The sequence below is a fragment of the Rhinolophus sinicus genome, linkage group LG14 (genome assembly GCF_036562045.2).
Source record: "Rhinolophus sinicus isolate RSC01 linkage group LG14, ASM3656204v1, whole genome shotgun sequence".
In the NCBI taxonomy this organism is placed as follows: Eukaryota; Metazoa; Chordata; class Mammalia; order Chiroptera; family Rhinolophidae; genus Rhinolophus; species Rhinolophus sinicus.
This window is the reverse complement of record NC_133763.1, coordinates 53,526,167-53,536,093: the sequence shown is the minus strand read 5'-3', so window position 1 is coordinate 53,536,093 and position 9,927 is coordinate 53,526,167. Positions and strand designations below refer to the sequence as shown.

At 62.2% G+C, this 9,927-nt stretch overlaps 1 protein-coding gene and 1 long non-coding RNA gene across 5 annotated transcripts; one reads left to right on the top strand and one right to left on the bottom strand.

The window, feature by feature from the left end:
* Window positions 1–666: 666 nt before the first annotated feature.
* On the bottom strand, window positions 667–9,173 carry EFNA3 (ephrin A3). Of its 4 annotated transcripts, XM_019711820.2 has the most exons (5): window positions 8,944–9,172; window positions 2,762–3,051; window positions 2,266–2,331; window positions 2,002–2,079; window positions 667–1,790 (listed from the first exon to the last, which is right to left on the bottom strand). In XM_019711820.2, exons 1-5 carry the CDS (start codon window positions 9,069–9,071, stop codon window positions 1,660–1,662), a joined length of 693 nt encoding a protein of 230 aa, XP_019567379.1. In that variant the 5' UTR covers window positions 9,072–9,172; the 3' UTR covers window positions 667–1,659. The 4 variants fall into 4 exon arrangements, with proteins under 4 accessions (XP_019567379.1, XP_019567380.1, XP_019567377.1 ...); XM_019711821.2 differs by lacking the exon at window positions 2,002–2,079 and having other exon boundaries at window positions 8,944–9,173; XM_019711818.2 differs by lacking the exon at window positions 8,944–9,172 and having other exon boundaries at window positions 2,762–3,353.
* LOC141568479 (uncharacterized) lies at window positions 1,785–3,016 on the top strand. Its single transcript, XR_012491633.1, has 2 exons — window positions 1,785–1,896; window positions 2,198–3,016. It is a non-coding gene; the product is annotated as an uncharacterized LOC141568479 (long non-coding RNA).
* Window positions 9,174–9,927: the final 754 nt, after the last annotated feature.

Genomic DNA, 9,927 nt, shown 5'->3' with positions numbered 1-9,927 from the left:
TGGATAACGTTACAAAGGAAACCAATTATATTTAAACACAGTTATCAAAACATTCACTTTTTTTGGCATAGTAATATATACGCTTCTTTATTAACACATTCAAAACAAGGAAGGTCTAACAACCACGGTCATCTCCAAATAGTGTTGGGACTAAATGCTCCGTAGAGATAGCGTCAGAAAACTATAATGCAGTCTGAAAACATCTGCAATTTCTGTTGGTTTTGAAGTCACAGGCGCAGTTAACTGTTGTGGCTCGTTGCCCAAGTACATAAGAGAATGTTAAATCTTAGTTACAGGCAAGTAGAAATAAGATAATTTTTTTCCTATCTAGGTTTACAACCTGGAGTGGGAAGAAAAGGAGAAAGGCGTAATCGAGCCGTATACTCCGTGATTTAATCCTTATGAGAGAAATGTATCATAGCCCAGATTTTCTGATGAGATACTCGAGGCTCAGAGAGGTTGCATGAGTTGCCCAAAGCCATCAGCCTCTGCTGGGAAGGCTCTGTTGCTCCCTCGACAGAGCTGCCGCCTTAGAACAAGGTGTTCAGTTGTCCCTCTGGCCCTAGAATCTCCTCCCCCACGCAGACCCTGTGACCTGGCGGGGTGCAGGGGGCGGTCTAATCTGTGTACGGAAGGCTCACGCCCCTGGAAATCACACACACTCCGTTATTTTTATCTCCAGTTTATTTTTTTAGACTAAGAGCAGAGTATGAAAGTCACAGCCAAAGCACTTGAAAAAGGCCCAGGAGGATGGGTGGGACCACAGGGTGGGCAGGGCACGGTCCTGGGGGCGGGTCCCGGCTGGCTGGGGCTGGAGGGGAGGGGCATTGTTGTCTCACGGTCTCCAAAAGTGTCTGTGCGTTGCATAGTCTTGTCTTCACAGAAGACAAAAGAGGGGCCAGGGGGTCCCCCGGGGAGGGGGGCCTAGCCTGGTGGGGAAGGGGTCTGAAGCTGGACGGGGACGTCAGGGGAGGTCGGGGTTAAGGAGGGGGAGGGACTCTGTCCGTCTGTACATTATATATAGAGATATAGAGTCTGTACATGCCTGCCTGGCACCCCAATGCCCACCCCTCGTCACCCCTGTCTACCTCCCACCCCCCCAGGGGTGTCTCCTTGTAAACTTGGATTCAATCCAAACCACAATCCTGGGAGCGGGAGTTGGGGGAGGAGGACGTGCTTATTGCTGTAAACAGGGGAAGAGGGCAGCGGGCGATGCCACCCCCTCACCCATCTAGTCCCCTCCCCGTGTTCTGCCCCTGCAAGAGAGGGATGGAGGTGTCTCCCACGCTCTGATTTGCCCTCTCTGGGGCATATTTGTCTCTCTGGGGGGACGGGAGGAGGGCGCCAGGGGTCAGAGAAAGGTACCAGGGGGCAGGGAGTCCTGAGCACTGCCCTTCGTGGTCCCCCAGTTTGGTACCAAACATTACCAGAGCCACAAGGCCACTGGGACCCGTGGCTGTCCCTGTGCCTGGCCCATTACAGTGCCCTACGTGGGTGGAGGGGGCAGAAGGGGTGGGCACAGATGTGTGCTGCAGACCTCACTTCCAGTCACCGCAGCAGGGGTCTAGGCGCCAGTCTAGGCTTCCCGTGGAAAGGGCAAAGGCTCCCTATTCTGGCCCTGCCCCGCCCTATCTCTTCCCCGTCAGGGGAGGGGCAGAACTAGGAGGCCAAGAGCGTCATGAGGAAGAAGGCGATGCCCACCGCCAGGGGCAGGTGTTCCCGCTTGGGGCTGGTCCCACTGATGCTCTTCTCCAGCTTGGGCACCTGGGGATTCTCTCCCTCAAAGTCTTCTGTGGAGAGAGGAAGAAAAGACTGGTGAGGGCTGGGCTGCTCGCCAGGGCGGGGGCACGCAGCAGCAGCAGCAGCAGGGGAGCCGGGGACGTGACCACCCACGGGGTAAGAGGGATCGGTGTCCTCAGGGGGAAGGCATGCGAGGTGAGCAGGCACTGGGGAGGGGACTGCGGTTCCAGCAGTGGCCACCAGAGGGCGCTGCGCACTCACCCAGCACGTTGATCTTCACATTGGGGCCCATGGTGAACTGGGGGAGAGTGGGGACCGGCTTCTCCCCGGAGTGCGATGCTGCGGGGTGGGGTGCGAGTGGGGAGAGAGGAGGGGAGAGTCAGGGCCAGGATCCCCTCCCCCTGCTACAGCTGAGGAGTGAGTCTCCCTCGCCTGTGCCCTCCACCCCCACCCCCAGGAAGCCAGGGGAGCCCCAAAGCAGGGGAGCTGAAGATGGGGTCGCGACTGGCAGCCGGTTATACTCACTGGAGGCGCAGCAGACGAAAACCTTCATCCGCAGACACTTCCAGTGCAGGTTGTGGGTGGGCGTGGCTGGGGGGAGAGACGGGGCCTGAGTGGCTTTCTCTGGGTGTGCACCCCGCGCCCTCACTCAGAAACTCTCCTCACACCCCCCGCCCCACTGCTCCTCCCGGGCAGTCTCCTTCAGGACTTCCCCGACCCTTTGGACACTGCTCACGGGGCTCCGCCGGTCAGCCCGAGGAGCCCCTTCCATCCACCCCTCAAGAAACCCTGACCCCTGAGATGCCGCGCCCGTAATGTTCGTTACAGAAACGGTGACCCCGGTGCAGACTTCGGACTGTCACCAAACCCTTCTCTTCGCCTCACGATTCTGTCTGAGCCGAAACCCCGAGGTCCCCAGTCCCCACGCCTTGTGGTGGGGTGCCACTCCTGGCGTAGCCGCAAGGTGACAGCGCGCCGGCCCGCCCCCGGCCCAGGGCCCCACCCCCTGGCTGTCACTCACAGATGTAGTAGTACTCGTGACCGGCGTGGAACTCGTAGCCCAGCGAGAAGGCGCTGTAGCGCTGGAACTTCTCCGAGAACTTGATGGGGCTGTGGGGCGCGTGCGGCCGGTTGCACTCCCAGCGCTTGAAGCCCTGGCTGGCGTTGCAGGCGCGGTAGCCGGCGCGGCTCACCATGTACAGCACGTACTGCTCCGCCCCGCCGCCCGGCCCCGAGCTGTTGTAGTGCGGGCAGTAAATGTCCAGGTAGTCGTTCACGTTCACCTGCACCGTGTAGCCCTCTCGCCGCAGGCTGCGGGGGACCGGCAGCGGGTCAGAGAGAAACCCCACGCCAGCCCGCTCTCCACCTCTCGCGCCGCATACCTTCCCCAGAGTCCCCGAGCCTCCCGGCTGTTTTTCGGGGCGTCCTCTCTTCTCTGTCCCTGTCTGTCCCCACGGCCCTAGTGCCGCCAGACCTCTCTCACTGGCCTTTCTTGCCGGCTCCTTGTTCTCTCCCACTGGCGGCCACCAGAGGGCAGCAAAGGCGCAGGGAAGCCCGGCCGGCCTCCAAGGAAAGGAGGCGGGGAGAAAGATGGAGGGAAGGAGGGAACGCATGCTTTAGTTACCACAGAAACGGCGCAGGCCCCTGCGACTCCCAGACCCAGGCCCGGATTTCCTCCATCCATGCCCTGTAATTCACCAGTGGGGCGGAGGGATTGAGGCGGTGATGGGAAGGGCGAAGGTGGGAGGGATCCCTTCTGACAGATGCGCACCCTCCATCGCCTCTCCCTGCATGCTTTCCTGCGGCTGCCAGTCCTCCCCCAAGGCCAGTTCGACAGGACCTGCCCTCAGACATGTATGTATGGAAGCTTCATGCATATACATGCATAGGTCTATGGCACATTCACAAATATGTCCACCGCCCACTCACAGGCGGCAGACACACAGAAAAGCTCCTATGCTGGACCTTCATGCCAGTATTGGTTGACCACCGTGTCCTGCAATCTTAAACTCTCTCTCTGCCCTCCCCCCCCCACACACACACACACTGGCACATGTCCTCTCTACAGTATTACTGGTCTCTGTACTTTGAGTCCCACTGACCTCCACCCTGAGGCCATGGGCAATTAGGTCCCCAATAATGTGATGCAACAGATCAGGGAGCTAAGGGACTCAAGATCAAGGCTCCACGTGGTATCACGCCAACCAGCCAAAACGTCTGTCTCTACACATCTCCCTTCTCAGCCTGGGCACCACTGCCCCTTAACGATGCTAGGCAGAGCAGTGGGCATGGTGCCCAGGCAAGATGTCTGTGCCTCTTACTTCCTCCAGCCTTCTGTGGGACACAGAAGCAGATGCTGGGTCCCTGGCAATTTCCACCTGCCTTACTACTCATCACCTACGGTAAGCCCTGGTCTTAACGGTGGTACTGAGTGATGTGGGTAGGGGAGAAACGTCTGAATGGAGAAAGAAACTCAGACAAGAAGGCAGGCGCTCCCCTTCATTTCCTTAGAGTGGGAATGCACACATCTTCACAGTGAGAGGGAGTGTGGTGGACACAGGAAAGTGTGGGACACTTGACAGTGTCAAACCACTGGGGTCCTTGGTCCCTGAGAATGCCCTGAGGGGAAGAACTGGCTCCCCCTGTCACCGAGCACCTCCCAGTTTCACAAACAGTAATTAGATCTATTAGGGAAAGGAGCTTAGAGGCCTGTGCATGGGGTGCGGCCTCGAGGGTCCCTCCCACCTTACCCCTACTTCCTTGGCCTTGCTTTGCTGCCCACTCCCCACGGCCTCCCATCCAAGCCTGGCAGTTAGGCAGACAGGTGAGTGCTGGTGCTGGGGCACCCCAGTAAGAATGGGCACAGCCTCACTGACTCATCAGGAATGTCACCAGCCCCACTTGGTTCCCACGGGAGTGATGGGTCACTCAGGCCCCTCCCTGGCCCTGGCACTCAGGTGGGCAGGAGTCTCGGCCTGAGGCACTGGGAGCAGGAAAACTAGTTAGACCAGGCCTGGCTCCCAGCTGCCACCACTCGAGAGGTCTGCCTCTCTATCCTCAACCCCGAAGCCAACCTGCTGGGGCTTTGAGGAGGAGGCCCCCAGTGGGAGGGGGCCAGGTCTGCAGCAGCTGCACAGCCCTCCGTCCTTAAGCCGCACCCAGGTTTCCTGCCCTGCTCTGAAGTGGCCCCTCCCTGAGGGCTGCCCAGTCCCCCTACAACATACCCCATGCCAGCAGCGAGTAAGCAAAAGCCGAGCTATTCCTATAGGTACCTCACTTTCCCCAGCGGGGTGGCGACTAGCCTTATAGAAAGGTTGCTGGGTAACCACAAGTGAAGAGAAGCCACCTCTTACCTATCCCTGGGCTGGGTGGCAGGAAATGCCCCCAAAGCTGGGCATGTAGGAGAAAAAGATGTGCTTGTGGAATGGCTGTGCCCAATTGGAATCTCGTGGACTGGGGGCAGAAGGGCAGCAGGCCAGGACTCCCCAGCCACACTCCTGAGGTGTCTGCTTGGCTTGGGCGCTTTCATTGAATCTGTCATCCTTCCTGTCCAGGCAGTGAAGAGGGAGGTGCCCCAAGCCTGGGGAAGCTAGCTGCTAACCCCTCCTCCAGAGCCGCACCCCCGGGAGGGATCTGGGGGCTGGGTTGTGCCTGTTCCTTCAGACAGGTCTCTATTCTTCCTCACTCCATCCCCTGCTAGCCTCCCACCTCTCCCGGAGAAAGGCGAGTGTTGACACACCCCACCTGGAGGGGCCCCTCCCCGGTTCCACCGTCTCTCCAGCTCTCGCCGCCGGTGCACATTCCCACCTCTCTCTTCCACTGCTTCAGTGCTCTGTCTGCTAGAGCCTGGCGGGTGGGCGGCGGGGAGACCGGGAAGAAGCAAACCTCCTCCCCCCTCCCGGGCCATTAAGAGCAAGCAAACAGGGTGTCTATACGGCCAGGGAGTAGGGAAAGGATCCCAAGGGGCCCTGAACTTGTTAAATCCCTACCCCCACCCCTAGAGCCAGGATGCAGAGCAAAGGAAGTGGAGGAGGGATGTAAAGACACCGGACCGGGTTCTCCTCCCCTCTAGCGCGCGCCCCCGAGGCTGCGCGCCGCTCGCTCCAGCAGACGAGGCCGGACCACGTGTGCGCGGCGTGGGGTCCGCGCACGGGGCTGAGTGGGTGGGTGGCGGGAACGCTCGCGGGGCGGCGCGTGCACGCTGACACCTCAGCACCCCTCGGGCGTCCTCGGTCTCCGCACCCAGCCCCGCCGAGTCTGGCCATCCCGGGACCACCGGACCCCGGGCTTCTCCGGCCGGCGTCGGGTGGGAGAGAATCAGCGCGCCCCACATCCCCGCCCCTCCTCCCTGCGACAGCGGCGGCGGCGGCGGCGAAGGTTTATTGATCTGCAGCGGCGGAGAAGCGCGAGAGGCCGGCCGAAAGCGAGCCACACAGAAACCAAGGGGGAGCGAGACGCACACCGAGAGGAGAGATGAGCTGAGCAATCCGGGAAAGGGAGCAAGGCACATAGAATGGGATCCGGAAACCGAGAGGAAGAGGGAAGAGAATGAGAACCGAGAGACTTGGAGGCAAGGAGAGACGTAGAGGCCGGTCCCGAGGCCCACAGACAGCAGGGGCAGAGACGGCGAGACGAGAAGAATACAGGGGCGCAAGGCACACTCAGCGACAGGGAGAAAACAGAGAGACCAACGTGGACGCTGTAGAGCCTTAATAAATATTTGTTGAATGTATGAATGAAAGATCAGAACTGAAACATTTCAGAGCTAGAGACAGGTAGGGAGACAGCTAGAGGAAGGTGTTCCTGAGGCTTCTTGAGTACGGGCGGATACCAACACCTCTGCTCAGTTCCGCAAAGAAATGAAGCACAGGCCGGAGCGCACATATTCGGCCAAAGGCCGCCCCCCTTCAGTTCCGGGCTCAGGGGACCCCTTGACCTCACACTCTTATGCTTCCTTCCAGTATAGTCCCGCCATCCCTAGTTTCTAAGCCAGGTTGGGCAAAGGTCTCGCCTATTCCAGGGGACCAAACGGAATGGGGGGCAGGGGGCGAGATGGCGGCCTCGTGCAGGGCAAGGCCCCAGGTCTGTCAAAGGAGGCCGCCGCACGTGTCCCACCCGTACCCTCCCACGTGACCCCAGGAGGAGGGGTCGCAGGACCCTCTCTACGTGACCCCAAGGGGCAGAGACCCTCCGCACGTGACAGGGGGTGGGAGCCAGGAGGCCGGCTCACGTGACCGGGGGGAGGGGGCGCGGGAGCCTGTGGCTCGGCTCGGCCCCGCCCCCAGCTCCCTGGCCCTCTCCACTCCCGGCTCCGGAGCACGTCGCTCTCACGATTTATGGGGCCGCGGCTGCCGCAGTGAGAGAGCCGGGGAGCCCGGCGCAGCGGCAACAAAGGCAGAGGAAGCGAGGCGGGGGCGGCGGCGGCCTCCCGGCCGGTTGCGCACCCTCTCCCACCTCTGCCGGTCCAGACCTGTGGGGAGCCGGGAAGTCAGAAGGGAGGCTCCGGGAACCGGGGCTCTCTCATCCCCTCCCTTGGGCTTTCACCTGCGCCCAGGTGTATGCGGGGGAGGCGAACCTGATCAACAACACCCCCCCCCGCCATTCCCGCATACCCCTGGCTCTGGCTTCCGTTAGGAACGCGGGGGCGCCCCGAGGATGGTGGGGAACCCAGGCCCCTCGCCTGCGCGCTCTCCACCGCCCGCCAGACTCTAGCCGGGCGGGGGGCGGACGTGTGGGTTCTGGGGGAGGGGGACGAGCTAGATAGACCTGGGGAGTCGGCCCCCAGCGCCCCCGGAGTTCTCCGAGTCCCGCTCCGGGGGGGAGGGGCCGCATCCTCACTCCTAGGTTTCCAAGGAAAGCGAGAGGGGGTCGTCGTTGGCTCATCCCCACCCCCAGTCTGACACTCCGGGCGCGAGGAGGGAGAGGGGGAGGCGCGGAGCCCCAAACAACAAAGAGCGGAGCGGCGAGCGGCAGCCCCTCCCCTGGGAGGTTGGAGGTCGCAGCCACCAGGCCCTCTGGGTCCCCTCCCCTGGGGCCTCGCCATTGCTCCCGAGTCTCCCCCCCGGGGTGGGTAGCCCGAGGCAGTGCGGGCGCCGCCGCCTGGGCAGGTGTGACAGTGACCCCCGCGTCCCCAGGGATCACCCCCAACACACAGACACACACGGAGGCGGCCGGGGTGATCCACACGGCGGTTGGCGGGGAGGAGAAGACAAGGGCAGCGAGGACTGAGCAGAATGAGGATCTGGCCCCGCAGCCGGCACCCAGCCGCCGCGCCACACACCCGGGAAACCACACGGCCGCCCTGACACCCGCCCAGACCGCGGCGGCGCCGACAGCCACCCGAGCCCAGACGCGGCCGGCCACGCGGACAGCGACCGCAGCCCCCTCCCCGACCCGTCGCCCGCTCCCACCCCCAGACGATCGCCGACGCAGACACACAAATCACACACTCAGACACACACGCACACTGACAGCCGCGCACGCCCGCTTACACTGGAGCCACACGCCGTTCTCAGCCGGGCGGGTGTGTGTGCGTGTGTGTGTGTGCGCGTGTGACACGCCGACATCTCCCTGCTTCCTTTTCACCGGTACACTACGTCCCCATCCTCACCAAGCAACACCCCCAGGGCCCCCCAACTCGCGACCCAGTCCCAGCTCACTCCAGCCGGGTTTATCCACACAACCAGGGCACCATTTGCCTTCGTTTGAGGAGCTGCTCAGTCGAACTCCCTGTCTCAGCTCTGGACCCCACTTTTAAAGCAGGAGTGGGAGACAGAACCCCTTGAAATCCTCACCACTGAAAACAGGTCATCCCTGGGCCCCCCAAGTGCCGGCGGCCTATCCCTACCACACTGGTACTCCCAAACCTCAGCCCGGCAGAAGGGGGTGAAGATGGGGGCACTGTGGTATGGGGGTACGCTATACCAGCGGCAGGTGTGGAGAGAAGCCAAAGTGGGGTGCGGGGTCCCTGAGCAGCCTCCTCCGCACGGCCCAAGCTCGCCTTACTATATACCTCAACAGCCTCTTTCAGACCCCCTCCTGAGTTTTACAGACGCCCATAGAGTGTGTCCCCCTCTCCGTCGCTTCCCAGCCCCCAGCTGTGCTCTCCCAGGACGCCCACCCCAGGTTCCCCCAGGACTTCCCGGGCCCCCCAGGTACCCCCTCGCTGACGCGGGACGCACGGCTCCCTGGCCCCCGACTCACTGCTGGTTGGAGCTGTTCCAGTACACCGCATGCCGGTTTCCCAGTGCCCCCCCGGGCCCCTGGGCCAGCAGCGGCAGCAGCGGCACCGGCACGAGCAGCAGCAGCAGAAGCAGCGGAGCCGCCGCCATCCCCGGAGCCGCCGCCGCCGCCGCCCCCCGACTGAGCCCCGCGCTCCCGGATTCTCGCTTCCCAGCTCCCTGCTGCCGCCGCCGCCGGCCCCCGATCCTTAGGCCACGCCCCCAGCCCTTCCCTCCGCCCTGCCGGGCGCGCCTCCGAAGCCCCGCCCCTGGCGCGCTCCCGCCCAGGCCCCGCCCCGCTGGGGCCCGGAGCGCGCGGCGCGTGGGAGGTAGGGGCAGTGCTACCCTCTCCCCGACAGCCCGCGCTGCTTACCTCTCCCTCCTAGGTTTAATTTGCTGCCGCTGGTCCTGGGTTTTCAGCTGCCCGGTCTGGAGTTCCCAGGGGAAGGATTAGGGAGGTGAAGACCGGGATCTGGGTCTCCTTGAGCTCATTTATCTTTGGGATGGGGGGAAGGAGACTTGAAAAGAAGCTGGGAGGTCCAGGACCTCTTAATCAGTAGAGCTAGACCTCCTTCCTTCTGAACCAAGCGTCTGGCCCTCTGCTCCTTCCATGCGCCTCTTCCCAGGTGAATGAAGAGTTAGGTGGGTTCTAGAGAGTGGGGGAGAAGCCCCTCAGCTGGCACCAAGGACCAGACAGCTATTGACCTGAAGCCCCCAGCTGAGCTTGAGGCTTGTTTTTCTTGGAGGTGGGGTAGAAGACCTCAGTCCCCAAGAATGTCAGTACTGGGTGCTGGAAGGACCTGTGGCAGTCCAGGGCCCAAAGTGGAGGAGGGGACTGGGAGAGAGTCAGCAAGAGCAAACCAGGCTTTTCTGGGACACCTACAAAGGATCCTCACTCACAATCAAGGGGGCCCCTTCCCAGCGTGGCCATTCGTGTCCCCAGGCACTCTCCCTCCTATGCTGCTCT

What these genes read in the sequence shown, in the direction of transcription:
- EFNA3 (XM_019711818.2), bottom strand. Translation starts at nt 3,353, where the DNA reads ATGCGTTCCCTCCTTCCCTCCATCTTTCTCCCCGCCTCCTTTCCTTGG. An exon ending in TCACGAGTACTACTACATCT is followed by an intron (nt 2,332 to 2,761) that starts GTGAGTGACAGC and finishes CTCTCCCCCCAG; the next exon opens with CCACGCCCACCCACAACCTG. An exon ending in TGTGAAGATCAACGTGCTGG is followed by an intron (nt 1,791 to 2,001) that starts GTGAGTGCGCAG and finishes CTCTCTCCACAG; the next exon opens with AAGACTTTGAGGGAGAGAAT.